The sequence below is a fragment of the Solanum tuberosum genome, unplaced genomic scaffold, assembly GCF_000226075.1.
Source record: "Solanum tuberosum cultivar DM 1-3 516 R44 unplaced genomic scaffold, SolTub_3.0 scf00219, whole genome shotgun sequence".
Taxonomy (NCBI): domain Eukaryota; kingdom Viridiplantae; phylum Streptophyta; class Magnoliopsida; order Solanales; family Solanaceae; genus Solanum; species Solanum tuberosum.
The window spans coordinates 457,036-482,539 of NW_006239145.1; the positions used below are offsets into that span (position 1 = coordinate 457,036).

At 31.6% G+C, this 25,504-nt stretch overlaps 2 protein-coding genes and 1 non-coding gene across 4 annotated transcripts; 2 read left to right on the top strand and 1 right to left on the bottom strand.

Annotated features, from left to right (window-relative positions):
- The first annotated feature begins 2,775 nt into the window (after positions 1-2,775).
- Positions 2,776-8,247, top strand: LOC102606121 (pentatricopeptide repeat-containing protein At3g56030). 2 transcript variants are annotated; one of them, XM_006356406.2, is made up of 4 exons: positions 2,776-4,348; positions 4,591-4,764; positions 5,178-5,489; positions 7,863-8,247. In XM_006356406.2, exon 1 carries the CDS (start codon positions 2,861-2,863, stop codon positions 3,848-3,850), a length of 990 nt encoding a protein of 329 aa, XP_006356468.1. In that variant the 5' UTR covers positions 2,776-2,860; the 3' UTR covers positions 3,851-4,348; positions 4,591-4,764; positions 5,178-5,489; positions 7,863-8,247. The 2 variants fall into 2 exon arrangements, with proteins under 2 accessions (XP_006356468.1, XP_006356467.1); XM_006356405.2 differs by lacking the exon at positions 5,178-5,489.
- Positions 8,248-8,486: 239 nt separating this feature from the next.
- On the bottom strand, positions 8,487-9,751 carry LOC102578348 (LOB domain-containing protein 21-like). The gene has a single exon (XM_006356407.2). It carries the CDS (start codon positions 9,168-9,170, stop codon positions 8,637-8,639), a length of 534 nt encoding a protein of 177 aa, XP_006356469.1. The 5' UTR covers positions 9,171-9,751; the 3' UTR covers positions 8,487-8,636.
- On the top strand, positions 9,300-9,373 carry TRNAI-AAU (transfer RNA isoleucine (anticodon AAU)). The gene has a single exon. It is a non-coding gene; the product is annotated as a tRNA-Ile (tRNA).
- Positions 9,752-25,504: the final 15,753 nt, after the last annotated feature.

Consider the following 25,504-nt stretch of genomic DNA (forward strand, 5'->3'; position numbering starts at 1 on the left):
TTTTTTTTAATGAAACAGGGAAATATGTTGATTTTCAGATGGAGGGGATTATATATGAGTATTCTAGTCTTTATAGTGGTCTAGTAAGTGCGATAACATCGCAGCTAATGATAGATGTTAATATTCACAATATAGAGATAAAATATATAGTTAGTGATAGAAGTCCTCCTGTTAGTATCCACAATGATGTTCGTGTGCGGATTTTTTTAGATCAAAAGAAAGCTAATGTAGATTTCTTTACGATTTCATATACTTGGAAATAAAATTTATTCCAAATTAATATATAAGATAGTATAAATATTTGTATAGATTTCCGATTTCAGATTCCAGATTTCATATACGTGATTCATTAATTATTCATACAGATTTTATATACTTGGAAATAAAATTTACTCCAGATTAATATATAAGATAGTGTAAATATTTGTATAAATTTCATATTTTAGATTCCAAATTTCATATACGCGATTCATTAATTATTCATACAGATTTTATATACTTGGAAATAAAATTTATTCCAGATTAATATATAAGATAGTGTAAATATAGTGTAATATATAACAAACTTTATACCAATCTTATTCAAGTTTCATTCCAACACAAACTTCAGTTTATATCACACATATTACACCAACAATAAATCAATTTCATATAATCACACAATGTATATCATTTGTATACCAATATTATATATATATCCAACCATCAAACATTAAATTCAGTGTCATACACATATTAAACAAATTTCACACACGTTTCATCCATTAATTGTACAATCTGGATACACACTGATATTTTAAAATAGTGAATCCAAATGGTATGAAGTCTGTATATTACTAGTATCCTGAAATTATAATAGCCAAACAGTAATTCATATGTAGATGGTATCTGATTGGAAGAAAACATAAGATATTATATATCATCAAATACTTAAAACACAAAAAAGTTGTCCAAAAGTAAAAAAAAAAAACATGTAATTAAAGCAGTGTGACTATACGAGAAATGTGTATACACGTTAATGTATTGTGCATGACGACTTTTCTGTCTACCTAGCTAGCTCCACAATCAATGATAAATAGCATTTTTATTGACTTATTTTATTTTAGGTGACTCGGACTTGATTTGAAGTTTGTGTATTATTCCAATAAATGCTACTCATGAACCATACCGAATATTTATAACTATCTACATATATAATCATGAAAGCAATCTCCTTGTTCATGCAAGAGTTATGGGCTTCAGTAGTAAGATGGCCAGGTCATTTCGTCTGCTCCGTGGGCCATTTAAATGGATCAACACCACAAGCCCAACCTTCATTTCAACTGATACTAGAATATTAGTCCGTCATTTTCAAAAACATGTTTAGAATAGAAAGTAAGCATATTGTGATATTTTTAGAAAAAATCACTAGTTTGATAATTCATACCATTTTCATACAAGTTTAAAAATTCATATCATATACACAATTAATAGACAATCACACTAATATTAAAATACAATTCATACCATTTGTATACCAATATTATATCTCAATTCATACAATATCCAAAATCAAAACATTAAAGTCATAGTCATACAAATATTAATCAGATTTCATACGCATTTCATGCAATAAATATACAATTTGGAAACACACTGATATTTTAAAAAAATTGAATCCAACTGGTATGAAGTATGTATATTACTAGTATTCTGAAATTATAATAGTCAATCAGTAATTCATATGTAGATGGTATCTGACTAGAAGAAAACATATGATATTATATATCATCAAGTACTTAAACACAAAAAAATTGTCCAAAAGTTGAAAAAATAACATGTAATTCTAAAAAAGTAAAAGGTGCAATCAACTATCTCAAATTTCTTGTCCGTGGTCTTGGTGTAGGATAATTGGTGGTATTCGAAACATGTTCTTTTCTTTTTGATTTCACTAACAAAATCGGAATCGTAATCAGAAGGGGTTTCAACAATTTTCCCCTTCCTCTTCTTCCCCTTTTGATTTGCCTGGGTCGCCCTTTTCTTTGCTTCATTTTTTTTCTCTTTCCGTTCCTTCAACTGAGATGAACCACCCGTCGCCTGATTTTCAATATTCGCCGAATTTTCAACAATTTTAGGCGGGGGGTTTGAGTTAATATATTGAAAAGTTGGAGCATGAACTTCATCAGTAGAAGTTCCTTCAACTAATCTGGGACTCTTTCAAGGCGTTTCAATGGGTTTCTTAGAACATGATTTTGTTGAAAAACTTAATTGGACAAACGATTGTGAAAATGATGTAGTTGGCTGGTGAGAAAAATGGGAGAGACAAGGTGAAAATGGGGTAGTGGGGGTGATGGCGTGTAGATTTGAAGTAGGGCGGTGGGGTGGAGGGTGGTGGGGATTGAGGTATGGAAGGTTTGGAGTGTAACAGTAAACAAGGAAGTCTAATCTATGTAAATCCCTTAATATGTGTAACTGATGATTTTAGTTTTAAAAAAGGAATTGAAATTAAATTAATTAAATATTATTAATTAATAATATAAAAATATAAACAAATTAATCATTTATTAAATAAATTGAAATTGATTTTTAAATTAAATTAAATTTAATTGATATGTCATAATCCGTAAATAAACTATTATAAGTAAGAATTATTTAAAAGTATGTTTAAAACCCGTAAAATTTACTCTTAAATGTGTATATGACGTGAATTTTCCTTTTTCCTTTTCCTTTTCTCGCGAAGTGTATAGTGAATGGGCTTCGGCTGACGGCCTTCCTTAAGTGGCCCAAAATAACGCACTCAAAATCGAACGGCATTGGGTTCTACAACCCGAATCCCCTTCCCACATCATCAATAATTCTCCATTGATCAAAAACCCTAGAAATGCTAGCACTTCGCAAGCTCTCGACCCTAAAATCATCAAGATTTCTCTCTTCTTTCGCTATTCAAAATCCTATCTGCAGCTCCTCAACGATTCCAGACGTTCCCAGTTGCACCAATTACGATGAACGCATCAACAAAGCTGGCCGTGAAGGAGATTTCACCACTGTCCACCACCTTCTTAACAAGCGCGCGCGCGATGGCTTCTTCAACACCAACAATACGTTCAAGTTCATTTCCACTAATAATGTGTCCATACTCGATGATCTATTGGAAACTATAGCTCGGTTAGATAATGGTTTCCCGAGAAAGAGCTCCTACGACTGTCTCATTGCGCGTCTCTCGAAGATGCACTGCATTTCGGAGGCTATGCGTGTTGCCAAAGTTATGGTGAGCAAAGGTCACGAAGCAAACAATGTCACGTTTCATCCCATAGTTAATGCTCTGACGAAGAAGGAGGAATTCGAAGAAGCCTGGCAAGTGGTGGCGGTGATGAAATCCTGCGGAATTTCTCCTGATTTGACGACGTATAATTTTCTGCTGACTGGTTATTGTTTTGCTGGAAATGTGGCATCAGCTGCTGGTGTTCTAGCAAAGATAGAGGAGGAGGAGCTGGGGGCGGATACGAGGACTTACGACGCCCTGGTTTTAGGCGCCTGTAGAGCAGGGAAGTTGGATGCTGCTTTGGCAGTGGTGAGGAGGATGCTAGATGATGGGGTTCCGCCATTGTATTGCACACACGCCCATATTATCGGAGCGTTTCTGAAGTATAACTATTATGAACAAGCAGTAGAGTTTGTTAGGAGCTATGCAGGAAGAGACGCTAAATTGGATGCAGAAAATTTTGGAATACTGGCGACCAGATTGATCACTCGGAGTAAATTGGAGGAAGCTAAGAAACTGGTTAAAGAGATGAGTGAAAGGAGATTGGTAATGGGTCCGAGATTGAAAGATTTCTATGAATTGTATGTTAGATCTGATGGTTTGAGATAATTATTGAGTATGAATGCAGCATTTTTGATATGTAAAGACTTGGTTTTGTTGGATGTTATTTAAAAAGAAAATTTCATGGATCATTCATTCGATGACGTATAGTTTATGAATTGAATCATAATAATGGAACGTTTAATTGATACAAATAGTTAAAGAGATTAACAAAAAGGAGAATTTATTACTGGATTGATTTGTCCAAATTTAAGATCTTTCTGGAATGGACAGTTTTTAAAGAACAATGTGGCTACAAACACATTGTCCTACATTGTCAATAGTTTATAAAAAGGTACCTCAAGGGAATGCTAAAAGCATACAATAGTGAAAAAGGTTTTGCTCTGGTAAACATTGAAGTGAGAGGATACATGAAAAGATCTGAGAACTTGAAGCAGCAGCAAATAATAGAGTTGGAAAAGGGAAATATCTACTAAAAGGATGTTGACGAAGGTCTATCAGAGCTTGAAAGATTGAAACTTTTGTCTGCAAACCCTGCTCTTGTCGGTAAGCCAACTTACTGGCTCTAGGTGTTTACATCTAACCAATTATGCATGACATGTATTTGACCATATACAGTTATCACTTAACGATAGGTAATTAATGTACATATGTACTTCATTAAATCACTTAACCTTGGTAGGTTTAATTGGTTAGGTGTAAACACCATGTAAGGGTAAATATTTACCCAAAGTCCCAATTTTGAACTCATGTCCTCACAAGTTAGTTATATCCATTTTATGTTGCAGCAATGATGTTGAACCAACCTGACTTGTATCTTTCAATGAGAACATGATCAATTTATCATATGCGAAGATAAAGCATCAATGTCCTTCAACATTACCGGAAGTGTGACAAGGTTTACAACAACAACAACATACTAGGGAGGTGGGGCAGTCCTATGATCCCACAAGTGTGACAAGGTTTCCCCTTAAAATTATCTCCTTTTAGTGTTTCTTATTACTGTATAAGCCCTTTTAAGTTTGCAGTTATTAATGCTAGATATTGGTTTTTGGCTGCATATAGTTCGTTATGGCTTTGCTAAAAGATTGTCATATATCCCAGGATATTTTGCTCCACGTTTTTCCATTTGGCGTTAGTGTTTAAATTTCTGGAGCTTAAATTTAGGGAAGCATAAACGGAATGGCTGCAATGCTATGGCTCTATCACTCTATAATTTCCATTCATTTGCCAAATTTTTGCACAGCGACTTCTATTGGTTGTTTAGTATTTACTTTCGAAAGTCCAGAAACAGTAAATCAGACAATTTGGCTGACTAAACTCTATGGTTTTTTATTCCTTGTTGTTTATTCAATGTGATACCTGATTTCTACAGGGTTGAGTTGGCTGAGCCTTAGTTTGGTTTTTTTACTCCATGAGTGCACTTACAAGGTGGGTAATGAAAGCTGAGCAAATATCAATTAAGGCTGGAACCTTGACAATCTTAAATTCTTCGTTATGTTAGATGCTTCTTGAGATGTCAATGTTGTTCATACTTGTAAGTCTCAGTTTTGGCGTGGTACTTGTTTCCCTGGGAAGAAAAACTGAAGATTGCCATCAAAGTTGATGCTAGGAATACGTGATTTGGATTGATCAGTTTTATCCTAACCAGCTTGTTGGCAAATACTGGATACACATGATCTAAGAGGTATTATCTTAGAAGTTGCCTTTGGGCTTTTATGTGAACAGAAATGGTTAAATTTATCCTCTAAATTCTGCTTCTACCATTCAGTTCAAATTTAGTCACGGTTCCTGTAACAACCTACTTTACTTCTTACAGTCTTACCTCTGTTTACTTTTGGGAATGACCCGTCTACTTATTAGTATATGCTAGACCAGTAGTTCTTTGATATGAGGAATTCTTTTACTGAAATTTGGAGTTTGCTAGAGCCACACCGGTCTAAGCAAAGTGGAGGCTTGATTGGGTTGTGGCTTAATTTCCGGTCCCTTTATTGGCTATCCAGTTGTGTATACTGGAAAATACTCTGGATTTCTTAACTTCTGGCATAAATTGGACTTATCCAAATCTTCCAAAGAAATGAAGTCTATTTTTGTGGTGGTATGGTGGATTATATGGAGAAAAAGAAATGCTTGTATTTTTTACGACGAGAAGGATGTTAGAGTGGATTCGAGTCACACATTGGTTGGAGAATGAAATGGTGGTCTTCTTATATGGACTTAGGCAATCCTCCCTTCATGAGCTAGCTTTTATGGTTGAGTTAGGCCCATGTGTCATATCTTTACATGGTATCTTAACCAGGTTCATCCTCGTTTGGGCTCCCGGTCCACACTCTAGTTGGGTGTAGGCGTGAAAGGGGTGTTAGAGTGGGTTAGAGTCCTACATTAGTTGGAGAATCGATTGGTGGTCTACTTATATGGACTTGGGCAATCCTTCCCCTATGAGCTAACTTTTGGGGTTGAGACAGACCATAAGTGTCATATTTTTACAAAGGATAATGTCATTTATCTCAATCACAAGTGTATATTCTTGCTTAGTTTTTGGTGCCACAAAGCTATGGCGGTTGTTTAGAGCCGGATGTTATTGTGGACTTTTTTGCTCTCTACACATTGTGAAGTTTATTTTGGATGTAATTCTGCTCCAGCATTCCCTTAAGGTTGGTAGCTTTCTCGCATCAATAATGTCGCTTTATTATTTATCAGGAAAATACCAATATCCGGTTCCTTGTATGGTTTGGGAACAGTATTCAGAAAACTAGTATATGTGGTTCTTCCTAAAAAAAAGAAGAAGCTAGTATATGTGGTTGGTTGTTGAGTATGACAACTGTGATGAGGCATGTGTTTTTGTAGGGAGTGAAGTTACTACCTAACCGACAGTGAGATCAGTTTTATTTGTTACTAAAATAAATAGACATCACTTAAAAGAAAAAAAGATTATGGTTCATGTCCGTATGAGTTCCCCATTAATTCGTTAGTGTCATCCTAGTAAAACATAGTTTTTATTCGCATTCAAAGAAGCCACAGAACCAAACCCTTCGGGGTGGCCCAGTGGTTTGGGCTTGGGACTTCCGGAGGTCTCAAGTTCGAAACCCCTTACTTGGCTTTGCCTTCTGGGTCGAGCTCGTCGCATCGGGATTGCCTAGTGCGGGTTACTTCTCCTGTATGGTTCGCGAGCTATTGCATAGGTGCGCACCCAAAGGGTAGTGGTTGGGATTTCCTTTGTAAAAAAAAAAAGAAGCCACAGAACCAAACCTTCGGGGTGGCCCAGTGGTTTGGGCTTGGGACTTCCGGAGGTCTCAAGTTCGAAACCCCTTACTTGGGTTTGCCTTCTGGGTCGAGCTCGTCGCATCGGGATTGCCTAGTGCGGGTTACTTCTCCTGTATGGTTCGCGAGCTATTGCATAGGTGCGCACCCAAAGGGTAGTGGCTGCGAGTTTCCTTGTCATAAAAAAAAGAAGCCACAGAACCGGAGCTGTGTTCTCCATCTTTGTAGTAGTGATTTTAGTCAGAATAACTAGTTGCTGGAGTTAGTAATCAGAATTGTGTCATCTTTAGTATCATTTTGTGCATAACAATTTCCAGGTTACTGTACGTATGAGATTATGTGTTTGTACCTGAAAAGGCGCAATGGTACTTTGTACCACTTTTTGAGCATAGGATTCTCCTTTTTTCCTTGTCTCTTGCTTGCACAAGGGACATAGTATGAAGTATTTCTCTATGTGCCCTTTTTAAACTTCCACTTGTTTTTGGATTGGTGGTAAGATCTTCAACTTTTCCTGTTTTTACCTAATGATTGGCAGTTGGATAAGTAAGCAATTCTCAATGATATTGTTAATGTTGCTATATATTTCAATTATAAGTTTGTTTTCGAAAAAGCTGTAGTAATTGGCAGCAGACAATCAATGAAGTTTGCTTAGTTGCTTGTAAATTGTTGCGTGATAACTTGTCATTTTGTACGGTAAAAAAAAGAAGATATTTCGAGGGTGAAAATTCACCTTGAGTCTCATCTCTGATGGATGATTAATGCCTGTACTTATACTTCTCCTCTTTGCTCCATCAAACAGGTCATTGCATGCTGGCAAGGAATTGACAGCATGGTTGTTATCTCTGAGGAAAAAAACTGATGCCGTAGTTTGCCTCTTTCCTGTCGTATCGTTGCTGTGGCTGAGTACTAAAGCTTGGCAGGATTCTATCACATGGAGTTTCAGGCACACCATAAAAGAACTGTCATCTTTATACCAGCAGCTAACTGGTACACTTCTCAGTAGCTGCTGGATAGTCGTGGAGTTATTTCTGTGGAGCTTCAGTTATCAAATATCTAAGAAATACTTCATAATTTTTTCTGTTATTGCAGTTTGTTAAGTGCTACTAGATTATCATCATAACGTAGTTTGTATACGGAATCTGTATAAATCAAGATTAGAAATCAAAGTTGATGTATAACTATACATTGTCAATTTGTCATTGATCGCATTGAATTAGCTCTCGGTATAGTGCTTCTGTATCCATCATATCTGTACTACAGCTCAAAATATATCCTTGTGATTTTGTGGAGTTTGGTTTACTCTTTTCTTCTTTTTAGAAAATGAAAATGGGCTCAAAGCACCAGTGGTTTTCGAAATTTTGTACGTTTTTGGTTGGGCCTTTCAACCTCCAAGTATACTAAAGATGATAGACAAATGTGGCTATTGAAGCAAATAGCTTATAAATTAGTCTTTCATTTACCAGGCAAATCCATCATCAACAATGTACAAAATCGAAGAAATTTACCTTTAATGAGCCGCTCTTCCTCTTATATATACAAGGAAATGCGTAAACGTACATTAAATAGAGAAGGATCATGGAAATGGGAATTGGCCAAATTCATTGTTGGATCCAGTTTGGTCCATGGCAAAGGTATTCTGGCTGAAGCTATCCAAGAATCCACCAGAAGTGTCCGCAAAAAAAGAAGGCGTATTGATGATATTAACATTAAGAGGATCATAATCCAAGAGAGAACAATTAGAAGTTGTGCTACTGGGCTTGGCTTCATAGTAAGCAAGATGTGCTTTAGTAACCATCAGATCATGTTGTAGCTCCACCATCTTCCTCTGCAAAGATGCTATAGCTCCAATGCAACCGTAAACCGGGTCTCTAAGTCTCACCTCAGCCTCGTAGACCAGCGAGTTGACAGTGTCCTCTCGCTGGTCTTGTGGCACTTCATTCAGGATCTTGATCACGTTGCTAGCTCCAAACACCTTGTGTACATTAGCAAACTTCTTCGGCTCGTCCGATCGGAAATATGGTGCAAATTGGCAAGTGGTAGTGCACCTTCTCTTCAAGAACTTACAAGCTGCACAAGAAGAACTTGAACGTGGCTCATTACTTTTCATGGCTACCTCCCCTTTTTTTCAAAAAACTTCAGTTCCACACAACTTTGGTTCTTCTTTTATAGGGTTGGTTCCTCCTCATCAATGCCTTATACCAAATATATAAACTATTCATTACTGTACTAACAAATTGGCCCATTAGCTCAGTTGGTTAGAGCGTCGTGCTAATAACGCGAAGGTCGCAGGTTCGAGACCTGCATGGGCCAAAATAATATTATTTTCATCACTGAAAATGATCAACTTTGATTATATTCTTTTCTTTTCTCTGTTAAAAGGAATAAAAAAAAAAGTGTTAGTAGCTGGAATACTGATCCCTTTTACTGACAAATAAAAAGGGTAGTGGAAGAGAAATAGTTAAAGATGGGGTATGTGTGTCTCGAAGAAATAACATGGGATATGATAGTTCAAGGAAAAAGCAACAAAAAAAAAAAAAAAACTACTACTATACAGTATACACCTTTGATATGTTGAGGGTGAAGGATGGGACATGTTGATTAAATCCCCCCAAATAAAGATGAGATGTTACAACAATTGATTATGAAAGATGAGAGATTTCACAAAAATAGGAAACCCTATATGTAGAGAAGATGGAAACCTAATACCTATATAGAGCTACACAAAGATTCAAAGAAGTGAATTGTATTTGATTGAGTTTGAAAGGAATAAAAGTGAACATGTCTCCAAATTCGCAGGATCTTTATTTTTATCCCAACAAATAAATCATAATCTTCAAATATCTTATCAAATAGTAATTTATTACTCCTTCCATCATATTTTATATGGATTAGTTTGATTTGACACGAAATTTAAGAAAGACGTTGAAACTTGTGATTTAAAATTAGTAATAGATGTTTGTGTGACTATAAATCATTTTATTAAGAATACAATAAACATTTTAAAGTTAGATTGTTAGTACTAATTATAAATTGTGTTCTTTAATAAGCACCGACTAAAAAGGAAAGTGAATCATATAAACGAAGAAATAATTTGGTTAAGACAGAACTTATATTATATACTATTAAGATATGTAAAGATTATAGACGAAGAAGCATACCAAATCTTTTCTTCTTATCTGGATGAACTTATTTTTTTAAAGATAACGAACGTGTCGAATTCAAACTTTAGGGGTGAGTTTGGGAACGACGGAAAGTATTTTATAGGATAATGTTAATTTTCTTACTTATTTTTCGATATGTAAATTAAAAAGTATTATTTTAAAAGTATTTATAAATAATTTTGACACACATTGATAATGATTTGCATTTTCATCTCTAGCTGAGACATTACAATTAGGAAACTATAAGCAGCTCTTCGCTCCACATACTAGAGGGGGTGGGACTAAGGGCTACACGGATAAGTGAATATTCGATGTGTATGATGTGTTGGAAGACACAATTAATATGAAATGTCAATTGTAATATTTGTTTCGCTATATATTTCTACTATTCTACTAAAGACATTATATTTTTCTCATTTGAAAAAACTTAATTTTTTAGAGAAAATATTTTCAACAATTTGAATGACCAACCAAACATAGAAAAGTTGTATACTGAACATATCCCCTAAGACGTAGTACATATGTTTTTTTTTTTTTAAAAAAAACAAATAAATTTCTTCAAAAAAAGTATATGTTGAACATCTTAAGAACAAGATATATTTGGTTCGATTTGACCTTTCGTAGATTAATACCAAACAAAATCAATATTGTCAAAGTTTTCATTAAAAAAAATATACAAAACCAAAATAAAAAAAAACATTAAATCTATTTTTGATATGCTTTGTTTTATTTGAGCCAAGGTTAATCGAAAATCATTTATTTCTCTTAATAGAAAGTTGCATATATATATATATATATATATATATATTAATACATCAAAAATGATCTTTAGCGGAGATAGCTCAATTGCCGCTAAATATGTATTTTTAACGGTAATAGCTCAATTGCCGTTAAATATGTATTTTTAGCGGCAATTAACACTATTTGTAAATGTCCCTAAAGACTTTAGCGACATTGAATCTAATGACACTTAACTAATGCCTGTAAAGTCTTTAGCGCTCTTTATTAATGTGTCTATTTATTGCCGCTAAAAGTTATTTTTGTTATAGTGTTGATCTCCTCAAACCTTTACTTATGGGATTATACTAAATATATTGTTATCGATTCAATTTGATTTTTCGCTTTTGCTTTGAACGCCCCTACTCTCACATGTATATGTATTAAATGTCGATTGAGTTAAATCAAACATGGTAGGTGTGATGATGCTATCCAGCCAAGATGATAAACTTAATTAAGTCTGTCATTATCATATCATATCGATCACCAGTATTTACTAAGAAATGATTCGTCTCAAGAAGTCTATCGTATTTCTTTTCTACCACATAAGTTGCTTTACAACATTATTTGAGCATTATATCATTTTACTCAGAACGTCAAACCCACACATTTGAAGATTCTTTTATCACTACTTTGTTTGGTAGCTTTTAAGAAATGGATTAATTAGACTTTACTTTCCTAATCTAGTTACAAATGATTGGATTTTCAATATAAAAAAGGTGTATATCAAATAATTACAATTGTTTTTAGGAGGTAATATTATTAGTATTTCAATCATGGAATTATTTCCAAAAGAAATTAGGAAAGTGGGAAATTATTCTTCAAGATAGTTTCTAGAGATTTGATCGACATTTATTCGCCATCAAAGCCAAGAGTTGGCTTCTTCTGGTGCGTATGCGTCTTCAAGCTATCTTTGACATAGTAAATTGAGCCTCATGCCATCATTTTGCCGTCTTCATATTATAATTCACTTGAACTATAGTGAAATTGTTAGTTACACATCTAAACTTTGTTGTGGTAGTCCTAGGCTCCTAGCTATGATCTTCCTAGACTATTAAAAAAAATAAAAAAACAGTATTTTTACCCCTTCAAATTTCAATAATGATCTAGTAATTGTATGTTATAAGAGCGCCTATCAATCAACTTAAAACTCATATACTCCTTATGTATTTGTCATGTAAGGGTCCAAATTAATCAAAATTAAAGCTGGTTTCGTCTTGGTAAAATATTTAACCTCCTCTCATTTTAGCCATTGACAACGAGCTAGCATTGAAGCTCAAAAGTTTCACTGTTATTAGAAATTCTTTGTCAAAGAAAAAGAAACAGTGAGGAGTATTCATCTCATTATAAATAATGTACTGTAAAAATGTATATTCAATGCTCTATTCCTTTCTAAGAGCGCATTACATTTTGAAGTAGTGTAATTTAACACCTAGAAAATATAAAACTTCAGTAAATGAAAAGACAAATACAGAAAAAGTTTCAAACATAACTTTGGACAATTCAATTATTTTAAACAATGAAAAAAGCCTCAAAAATTTAGTTAATATGGATTAGAATTGAGTACTAATTAACTAACTCCTAACTAGCTACCATCCTAACGTACTTGACTGACTAAAGTACGGTATCAGTTAGGTAATTTAAGAGGACGTATGTGAAGTCCCTAAATTACCCTCTAGTCGGTTGGTGTAAGGGATAAAAATAAATAGTCATGTGATAAGAAAATAGTGATGAAATAAAATAATGTCTTGTTTGGTTGCTATGTTTGGGATAACTTATCCCACCACTTATACCATAGTGATGGAATAAGTTATCTCATATACATGGTGGGATAAGTTATCTCAAAATAGCTAATCGCATGATAGCTAATCCTGAGATAACTTGTTCCCAACAAAACGACCCTTTGTACCCAAAATTTGTGTATAATTATAGCGTTTGCTATGCACTCAATTAATAATCCTTAGATCTCTTCAAATCTTGATGAAATTACAAGTGCAAATAAATAAATAATATTTTGTACATAAGTGGATGATTATGTTGATTCACAAAAAAGAGAGGATATTTTGAGGAATATATTGCCTCTCATCATACTGCAGCAGGAATATTGGACATATTAGGGAATATATATTTTCTCATCTTATATAGACATTTGTAGGCACATGTCTAAGTTCTAACTTACTTTCTTTACCAGGTCATTATTGAAAAAAGTAAAAATATTAAAAAGAATAAGTTCAACGGGTAGTAGGACGTTTGCATAATTTAAATTTGTAATTGGTAATTTCACTATAGTTTAGATGTGTTTTTACTCCTTATTCTTAATATTAATTATTTGTTTTATATGTATCTTTAGACCTAATGAAATAGTAAGAACTCAAAATCAACTTTGTTAATTCAGAATGTTGATTTGGGTCAAACTTTCCGACTCCTGATCAACTTTCGAAATTGAAAATCTTTCCCTAAATGCGTCTTATCACCTCAGAAATTATGCTGCCCATTCTCGCAACTCACAAGTCATAAACAACATAAGGAAACTACAAAAAGGTTCAAACTGGGGAAAGAATCCAAAAGAACAAAACGATGACGTGGATCATTACAATACCAAAAAGTAAGGAAAAAAAAAACTCACCTGTTTTTGAGAAAAATATTTTTCAAACACCCTTAATTTCTTTTTGAATCTCATGTTTGGAAATAGGAAGATGGGGTTTCCTCCTTAACATCTTTTATATTTAGATGTACAAAATTGGAGATAAAAAGCAAATTTTGATAGGGTCAACTATAGTCCTCAACTATAGTCCATAGTTCTATTTTACCCAAGTAAATTAGGTTAGATAACTGAAGTCCATCTACCTATACTAATTATATTGTTGGGAAATTATTGAAATTAATCACATAAAATACACAGGAATTTTCAGCTTGAATATCCTTAAGGATATTTCATCGATAAAGTTGTATTTTCCAAATTCAGCAAATTTTTTTAGTAGAAATTGGTAGAAGAAAGAAAAAATGCCAATTACTTTAAAGTAGAGAAGAACACATTTTTGTTGAATCTCTGAAATGAGATACACTTTCTTTTGAAATACTATTCACAATATCTTTTTGAACATAGTAGACTATATTTTTACCTCAACATTAGATAATGTCATGATTTAGTTCAAAGGGATTGATTATAAGAAAATCTATGTATTGTTTTATGCAGATATTAGTTATGTATATATGAATTAGTTCATGTATTAGTTATTCCACCTTCTATTCTGCATAAAAATGTATATATAGATTCTCTCATAACTTATACATGCATTAATTTTGCGGTTTATCAAACATAATATTACTTATACAGAATGTAATACCCGCATAACTCACATCGAAACTATCTATACCAAACTACCCTAAGTATGAGTAGGTAAGTAATAAGTATTTTGGTGATTTCATGCCCCACCTCCTATCCTAATATTTGCTGTTGATGTGCAGTTATTTCTTAAAAGAAAAATCAGTTCTATCCCACTTCAATAAACGTCGTAATCGTCTATCAATATGCACGCTTTGAACTAACTTAACTTTAAAAAGGCCCAATTTTTTTAAAATTTTTTAAAAAGGCCCCATTTTACTTCCCTCGATAAAGAGACATTTGGCATTCGAATTTCCTTTTTTGCATTTCTTTTCTAGTAAATATTATTATGCATATATAAACGATGCAATTCTATGACACAATTGCATTCTTGAGATTTTCTCTAATTCTAAGTCTTTAATTTAAATAGTTTTTGTTACGGTGGAGTGACCGTCTTATTTATATTTAACTACATGTTTCGGATTCAACTTCTAGGAATAAACATATACAAAGAGTACTAATTGCCGATTATTTTTAACATAGTGTTAATTTCTTAAACTCTAACAAACCATTGAAACGGATGGAATACAATTTACATGATTAATAATCCAATAATAAGAGAAAATGGAATGATTGATGTAAACATAAAAGAAAAATTAGGAAAAATAGTCACCTCAACAAGGGGTGAAAGGAGAAGAACAAGACAATAGTCACTTCAAAGATAATGGCTACTCCAAAATAAAAACCCCACTTGTGAAGAAAGTGTCAAAATAATGATTGTCGTTTTGCCAACCAAACCATGAGGATAGGTCCACAATGTGTCATCTCAAACTCCTCACTAAGCTTTCACCACTCATCACAAAAACTTTTCTTTTACCAATTGTAAATTAATTATGATTCACATATGCAAAAAGATAACCAAACGTGTGTTCTAAACACGTTTGGATATCAAATCAAACCTAAAAATCAAAGTACTACTTTTCAATGAAGGGTTGTGTCAACCTCTGTAGTTTGATTAGTTTCTAGTATTTCTTTTTTCTTAAAGTTCCTACATTAATATCTTTAATTTGTTGTACTTCATTTATTTAAAAATAAATGTTAAACACCAAAACTTACAAACCAAGCCTATGAAAACAAAATATGGACATGCACAAGTTGGGTTCACCTGTCTAGTTTGGACTGTGGCTTAATGAATTGCCATGCCACTAATAAAGTATGGGCTGAATTTCGGAATACTCAAGCACATTGGGCCCAACATATAGTCCATAGAAAATGTTGTCATGGTAAGACTAAGATGGAAAAAGAATTATGAGAAATTTCATAAATAAATATAGTTTGGACCATAATTATGAGACATAGTTATAGTTTATCCAATTACAATTCTTAGCAAGAGTTTTAGAGAGGAGAGAGGCGAGCGAGAGTTTGAAGAGAGAGGGAACAGATGCTATATACGTGTATCTCATATACAACTAGTGACTCGTGGATACAGGGGGCGGACCTAGGTGGACCCTAGGGGGTTCACCCGAACCCCCTCGTCAAAAAATTACACTGTATATATAGCATCAAATTCTGATTTTATGCGTATATATATTAAAATGAATCTCCTAAAAACAAAGTGGAGGCTTGGCTCAGTGGATAAATGGTTCAAGAAATTCCCCTAGGGTCACATGTTCGAATCCCATGGACAACATTTTCCCCCCTCTTTTTAATGCTTTGGAAAATGGAACTTTTGGGCTTAGGACTTTCTTCTCCTTTTTCATTATTTTTTCCTTTTATTCCATTTCTTCTTTTTAATTTGTTTTTGATTAAATTTATTAGACACATTCTTTTTATTTTTATTTTTTATTCTTTTTATATCTATTATTCATTTTGTTTCAACGTAACTTTTTTTTCATATACTACCTTGAATAACTCTTTTAAAAAATGATGAATGATATTGGGCAATGCTAAATGACCAGAAAATTTGGCCAAAAAATTAAAAAGTCTATAATATCCTTTTTATTTTAAAATAATCTAATCTTTTTTCCATTTTTTTTAATTAAAAGGTATTAAAGTTAAAAAGGTAAAAAAGTTACAAAAAGGTAAAATAACATAGTGTGAAATATGTTATTTTACCTTTCTGGCCAAATTTTCTGGCCAAAAGGATGTTTCCTTATATTTAACTTGAAATTGAGATAAAAATATAATTTATTTTTAAAAAAAAAGAAGGTAAATTAGATGTAATAGAACGAAGAAACTTAAATATCGTCGACATCCTTTTAAGAATATTAATTTATTGAATTCATGAAATTTCTTTTATATTTTTAATTATGTTTTAGAGAGATAGAAACTAAACTTATTTGATTTATTCGTTATTTGTCTTTTTTACAAATTATGATTAACCTAGTAAATTGAACTATATGAACTAAAAAATTGATGATGCTATTTATTTATCTTCTGAATATGAATTATAATATTAGTAACTCTATTCTTACACACTTTTAGAGAATCTTGACGATTTTCATAGTAATATGTGATTGAATGAATGCTAATTTAAAAATTTTAAAAGTGACAAATAAATTAAAACATTACAAAATAAAAGTATAAAAAGCACAAGAAATTTTAAGAATACTCGATGGAGCATGATAAAAGTAGAAAGAAATGCTTAATACGGTATGACAAAGTAAGTTAAATTTAGCATGATAAGGTAAATATCTTTCTTCCTCGCCTCGATCCCTTTTTCATCATTTAATTTTCACGTGTTTTAGGAATTAACTTATGTAATACAGTCGATCCACTAAAATTATTATGAATATATCTTTATCCTCGATATCTTTGATTAGTTTAGCCTTTACTTTTATGAACCAATGAAATATCTATGGTTCATGTACAAAGAGCATGTCGAGGGACTACTCACCGCACACTTGCATTACCACCTAAACTTCTTCTTTATACTTTGAACTCCCTGAGCAAAAATCCTAGGTCCGCCACTGGACTCAGAAATACTAGGAGAATTAATAATTAAAGAATCCTAAAATATATGGTAAGAGGTATTAGACAAATTAAGAATAAAATATATGGTAAGAGCTATTAGGAAAATTAAGAAACATTATACTATCCCAAGATTGTTAACTAAGATCGCACGATTCAACAAACGAAGAGAAAACTATGAAAGGAGAATGATGATATTGGATAGGAGAACTTTGTTATGGAAGAACACTCTTTAATCGCTTTTAATTTAGGTTAGTTACAAATGACTAAGACCATCGTTATTTATACTTGTGTAAAGATGGTTCTAAATACCTATTCTAGATACATCTACAAGAACAATCTAGATAACCTTATCTTCTAACTATCTAACAAGAATCTAGACTATTCTATGATTTACCACAAATATCTAATCTAGAACATCTATACAATTGTGAGATACATCAAGTACTTAAGGTATAACTTTACATAACTCTAGAAAGTTCTACTAAATGTCCATGATTATTTGTACCTCCAAAAAATCATCTTTATTCTTCACACTCTTTCTTAAAGTGATTTTTTGAAAACTACCTCACACTTGTCGTGGAGGAACTCAAATGGAGCTTTGAGACATGTCTTGGTGCAAATTTCACCAATTTCTTCGGACTCCTCTTGCTTCTTCAAATGATAAAGACTTTTTATAATCGAGTGGTCCATGTAAATTATTTCCTTGCTGAGTTCCTGAACTCCCCCTATTTCTTAGCTTCCCGACAATATTACTATCGGGATAAGCATATGTGGTAGGTGTAAATACCTAAAAAAAATTATCGAACCTGAGATTTTGCACCATTTCAGTGTTCAAATTATTTCTTGTAGGTTAAAATTTAATTATTTTTAATTTTACTTCTTTCTAGTGAATCTATATTAAAATTTTTGAAAACTACAAAAATATAATCACTTTTAAGGATAAGTTTTGTTTTAATATTATTATAATTAAAAAAAAAAAATCTACAAAAAATAATAATATGTTTTTTAATTAAATATTATAGTCCATTAGTATTTTCTAATAAATTTTATATTTAAAGAATAAGAAGAAAAGAAAAATAATAAACAGGAAAAAACGTTCAACAAAAGAAAAGAAAAGGGAAAAGAAACGTACAAAGAGAAGGAAAGAAAAAAAATAAAAAAATGGAAAAGAAACACACGTATAAAGTGGGAGGAAAAATGGGAAAAAATTCGTAAAAATTAGTCTTCATCCTTAAAGAACTTTCATGCTAACACTAATCTCAAATTGAGTAATTTCCCTAGATAGTCACCCATGTTTGGGAAATTACCTAATAATATCACTTATGTTTGTTTTAGGACTACAATATCATTCAACTTTACATATTTTCCTCAAAATATACTTGATACAAAAAAAACATCATATCTCTCATAATGGGATGCCATGTCACATTATTTCTTTTTTATTAATAATAATTTTTTAAATTTTATTTAGACAACCCATATATTATTCCCAATAAAAAAAAATTACATAGCGCCAAAATTTTGAACCCTAGTTCTAGGGGATTCAGAGGCAAATCCAATTTTTAAGAACCCTAGTTCTGGGGGATTCAGAGGCAAATCCAAATTTTTTAAAAATATATTGCTAAAATTATCTGAATTAAGATAATTAATTATTTTTGTATTAACCTAATTGAGACTTTATAAGTATCCGGCTATAAATGCTACGTGTATAAAAACAAACTACCTAATACAAATTATATATATTTTATTTTTGTCTTCACCTATATGGAAATTCTTTTTCTAATATATGTTACAATTATCCATGTTTACGTCCAGATCAGATTAATTAAAATATACTTTATGCCACAAAAAACATAAAACACACATAGACGAATTGGACAACTAAATATAAAACGAAGGAAACAGTAATTTATAAAATATCAATACGTACATATACACACGACCTTTTTAAACTTTTCCTTTTAATTTTCAATGATATATATATATATATATATATATTTATTTTCTCTTTTAATTTCGGTAAAGAAATTTATATCTCGAAAGTCAAATGAATTATTTTTTAACTGAAATTTTTATATATGTCTATTGAAAATTCTAAATTATTAATTCACGACACTAATAGACAATTATTCATATTTGGATTTGCCTCCGAATCCCCCAGAACTAGGGTAGAAAATTTTGGTGCTATGTAATTTTTTTTTTACTGAGTATCATATATGGGTTATCTAAATAAATTTTATAAAATTATTAATAATAAAAAAAGAATAATGTGACATGGCATCCCATTAGGAGAGATTATGTTTTTTTTGTGTCAAATATATTTTGAGGAAAATATGTAAAGTTGGGTGATATTATAGTCCTAAAACAAACATAAGTGATATTACTAGGTAATTTCCCAAACATGGGTGACTATCTAGGGAAATTACTCTCTCAAATTACATAAAATTTATCTCAAATTTTAAACACAATTCTAAAATTGTTCAAACTCTGAAAATTCCACTCTTACACAATCCTAATTCCTAGCAACTATATGTCCATATATACTCTACCCACAAAATCGAACACAAAAACATACACCTATAAAGGAAAGCAAAACAAGTGACAACCATTGACAACATACACACGGAACAACAAAAATACAACAGCATCACACGCATAGAGAGACACACACGGAAAGAACAAGAAAATAAAAGCCTTTCCTTTATTTTAAAAAAAATTTGGGTCCTATTCGAGTTTTCGATTTTTTATTCAAGAAAATATTTATGAAAGTTCAAGATTCAAATTTGTAAAAGTACAACTTAACCACACAAGCCGAACGTCATTCATACGCCGTACGTGAAGTGCTTCGTTGATGCTCGCCCAACACTCGTCCCGACGCCTGACATAAGATGTCGTGCACCGATGCTGATGTCGATGTTGCAAAGCCGATGCAATCCCCGCCATAGTGCGTCGAGGGTTGTAAAGGTGTTGAAGGCACACCAAAGTTTTTGCATGGGCACCGCCCACGCCGGCTTGTGTCTACTAGGACTTTTAGTCCATTTGCTTTCTTGATTACAAAATCAAGTATGTCATCATTTGGTTCAAAGTTTGAATCTCTTAATTTCATTCTATTTCGTTTGAATAAATTTGTGTGCTTATACATAAATTTTTTTTTATAGAGCATGTGATATATGATGTTGTTTTTATGCTAGTAATTTTCCCTTACTAATTTTTATACAATTTTAGCATTAAATATTTCCTTTTTATGTTTTAGTATAATCTTGTTATTTTGAGTTTTATTTAGTTTAACGGATTTTATTTGAAAGTTACAATTTACAAACAAAAGAAAAGACATATTTTAGGATAACAATTTTATTTCATTTTCAAAAGGATAAAAAAATCTCACAAAAAAAGATTTTTCATTTTAAATTAGATTTTTTACACATAAATCAAAGATGATTATATATGTTGGTAGATTGACAATTGGATGGTCCTTACATCTTTTCGCTTTATTTATTTGCTGATTATTCAATTTACCATGCAATTATAATAATAATCAAGTAAGAACTTCAACTGTTATTTATATATTACTCCCTCCGTCTCATTTTATATGTCATCCCTTTCTATAAATAGCTGGACCACAATACTTGTTATTTTATAAAATTTATGCATAAATTACCATATTTTGCCTATTATACCCTTGATAGAATAGTTAATTAATCTTGAAAATATATTCATAATTTATTATAAAGTTGACTTAAGAAAACATTAAATAACGGTAGAAGGGTAAAATTACATCATTTCTTAATGCAAATGCAAAGTAAAAATGTGACATATAAAATAGGACGGAGGGAGTAACATGCTTGTGAGTCTTCATGGTGGAATAATGAAGCGAACCATAAATGTATATCTATTCATTAAAGACTAATTAGAACTTAAAAGATGATATTTCACGGATGTTTTTCTAATTTAAGTGAATATCCTACACAGATCGAGCACGGACCATGCCCTATCTAGTACACTCTCTGTTTCAGAAAGAAATTACATGTTTTGACTTGATACGGAGTTTATGTGAATAATTTTTTTTTTTGAAACTTGTGGTCTTAAATTAAAGTTATGTTAAATGTACCAAAATGACCTTTGATCTTATGGTCTTAAACATACCAAGTGGAAAGTTGGATTTAAAGTATTGCCAAAAAAAAGAAATGGTCATTCTTTTTTAAATATACTAAAAAGGAAGTTTATAATTTTTTAAAGGAAAAATCACCTCACATATATATTTAAGAGACAATATTATGGGTTTTAAATTTACTTTTTAAATATTACTACTTACAACATTTTAATTGCGAGTTATAACATATCATTTTTATTGAATTTTTTTTATTTATTAAATAATCAGTCTTTTTATAATAATATTTTATAATTTAATTAATAGTTTTATATAAATAAAATTAAAATAGAGAATCAATCATAATTATCTAATACACATTTTTAGGAATTTTTTACTTTTCAAATACACCTTTTTGACTATCACACGTCAACTATCCACCCCCACCACGTTTCTGTCCAATTCTCACGCTATCACCCCACCCCCACCCACGTTCAAATTGTAAGAATTCCTCGCTCGCCATATTCATCCTCTTCCACTGTTCAACTGTAAATCTCTCTCACCATGTTCTTCTCTGTTCACTCAAAAGAGAATCAAATCTTCATCAAAGTACTAAAAACTAGATAAACATGTCAAAGAACACTCCTAGAAAGAGCCCCAGAATAGTAGAATCGAGTTCTAATGTTGATTTTGAGGCTCCAACTTTTAACATATTGTCTCAAACTCCGCCGCCGACCAACGAGAATGCAAATCCGGGGAACAGGTGTGGTTGCCCCTCAAAAGAAGAAACAAAGCCCAGAAAAAGAAGAAGAAAAGAGAAGCAAAGAAAATTGAACTCCTCCTCCAAATCGGAAGGGACAATATCAATTTGATACAACATTAACTAGTTTTAGATTGACTAATTTTGTTGAAATCTCAATTACATCTTTTTGCTACGATTTTTTGACAACAATATAATAACTTGATTTTCTATTTTTCAAGTGGGATATCAGTTTGATACCAAATGCATATCAATTGGATACAATAATAATTAGTTTTAGGTTGACTAATTTGGTTGAAATATCAATTTCATCTTGATGTTTCTATTTTTCCAATGGGTCATCAGGTGAAAATTAAATGGACACCAATTGAAACTTACATAAAATAATTTTTGGGTGGTTTACTTTGTATCCAATTGATCTCCAAATTGTAAATTAAGAATGACACCAAATTGGTATCCAATTTGTATAGACTTGGTATCCATATAGTATACAACAATTGTTTTCTTTTTTTCCACTGGCATACCACTTGTACACCAAATGCACACCAATTGAAATTTACATTAATTCAAATATTAATTACATGCTTTTGAAATTAGTGGGACTTCAGTCGCATACCAAATTGATACCATTTCATATTTAAACTTGTCTTGATTATTCTGATTGTTACCAATTGCATACCAACATGAATTAATCAGTTTTCACTTTATATTTGAAAAACAATTAATACACAAAAACGATTAAGTAGTATACATAATAAATGTTCTTAAATTATAATTCATTAGCTTAAAAGATAAAATAAATCAAAACACAAGCTTGTCACAATTAAACAACTAAATCAAAATAAAAATAAATTATGACTTTTTTGTTGTAGGGTAATTTGGACATGCTTGTGTCCCTCCCGACGACATGTACTGCATGTAACTTTAGGCCTCTTGAATTTCGCATCAGCAATCCCTAGACCTTCCGGCGTTCAAGTGGTCTCCCTACAGTTCTGTTTAAACCAGGCGGCAACAATTTATGCTCCAACACATAACTTGGTATATCCACATTTTATATACTTATTTCAAGCAAAAAGTCATCACTGATTCATACAACATTCATGACAAAAGAATACCAAAATTATACCATTTCCAACTAGTAATTGTCATTTATTAAATAATCAGTATATCAAATTTATTTCATTATTACACCCAAATCCCTACAAATGCCAAAAAAAAAGTTCAATCATATCAGATTCACAAATTTCATACCAATTTTTTGCACACTTTCTATACATATTTCATCACTGATTCATACCAAAATAATACAATAATTATACTATTTCTAACTAGTAATTGTCATTTATTATAAATAAACAGTATCCAAAACCACAAATCGTACCAAAAACAATATTAAATTCCATACATGTCTAACATATCTAGTAAACCAATTTCAATCAAATTTTATGTAATTTTTTAAATCAGAAACATACCAAAAAATGAAAAATGTTTCATACCAATAATTAACAACGGTATACATTAAAAAGACCCATTTTTTTGCAATCAATTACACAAAAATTTTCGAAAAAAATACTAATTGCAGAATCCCATCTACCACCATGTTTTATTAATATTGATAAGAAATCGCTTATTACAAGAAAATGATGATTATTGAACAAAAAATAAATTAGAAGTATACGAGAGTGACAACTAAAAATACTCTTTGAACGAATTAGACGAGAGAGAAACTGTTGAAATAATTTTGAAAATAAATCTGTTTGAAATAACTGTTTCGTAATAATAAAGGAAAACAAATATTCTATTTTGTTATGACTCTCCTATTTTTATGCCTCCTTTAATTATCATTAATATTTTCAAATTGTTTGTTACTCAAAGTTTCATTTGTTTTAAACTAATTGATTTTTATTGCTTTTTTCAAAATCCTTTTTTAAATAATTGAAAATGTTATAACTGTAATTATTTATTGTTATAACTTGAAAGTTAAAGAATAATGTTATAACTTATAATTATTAGTCCTATAGATGTCAATTATAAAATTTTCACTAAAATTAAATGGTGTTTCCAATCATGTTACCCACGATTAAATTCAATGGAAATATAATAGGAAAAATTGTATAAAATAGCAAATTATTAATTCAAATTAAATGTTATAACCACAGTTTGATTTAATTGTAACCCGTAGCAAACAATTGTCATTCGCCTCTCTCCCCAGCTTTCTCGCTCGCCACTCTCCCTTTCTCGCTCGCCACTCTCCCTTTCACGCTCGCCAGTCTCTCCCTCGCCTCTCTCACTTTATACAAACACAAATGTATAAATGTGTTTGTGTTTGTATAAAGCGAGAGAAAACTGTATATACAAATACAAATACATATATTTTCGTCCTATACACTTATAATTATACAAATATAGATCTTCCCCTGCCCAGTTCTCTTTTGTCTTTCTCTTATTCTCGCTTTATACAAACACAGATTATACAAATTACAATGTATAATTTGTGTTGTATAAAGCGAGAGAGAGAGAGATTTGATATACAAACATTTTATTTTGATTCAATTGTATACAAATTCAAATTTTATGCAGATATACAAACACAATCATTGATACATATACATAGTAGTTACATATATACAATTATATAACCAACATACATATACAATTGCTGCGCTTTTATTCAAACGAGAGGATTGCCAGCGAAATTATACAAATCTGATGCTCCTGCCAGCGAGTTATACAATCTGATGCTCCATAGCAAACATAAAGTTTGTTATGGAACGCAATTATGCAAACTATAGTTATAACATACAAATATGATTTTTATGTTTGCTAAACCTAAAATTTATTCAATATAATATAATACACAAGGATGTTAATAATTGACATACAATGTTGTTTATGTAGAACCAATTAGGAGATTAAAAAATCAAGGAAATATGTCATACTTCAGAGGAATTAAAATGGTGTCTTCAGTCATGGTACTCACGATTAATGTCAATGGAAATGTGTATCTCTCTCTCTCTCTCTATATATATATTAGGGGTGTACACGGCCGGGTTGGTTCGGGTTTTTCAAATATCAAACCAAACCATTTGTGTCGGATTTTTAAATTTATGAACCAAACCAAACCAATAAAACTCGGGTTTTTCAACCTCGGGTTTTTTCGGCTTTTTCGGTTTTTCGGGTTGTTTCGGGTTTTTCCGATAAAGTATTCATACACAACATATAATTTACTTGTACTTCAAATATTTCTTTAGTCCTACCAAAATACAACTATCTAAGATGTTTCTTAAAAATATAACACAATATGATATGATTAATGACACTAAAATATCCAACAAAAATAATAATAATAATGAAATCG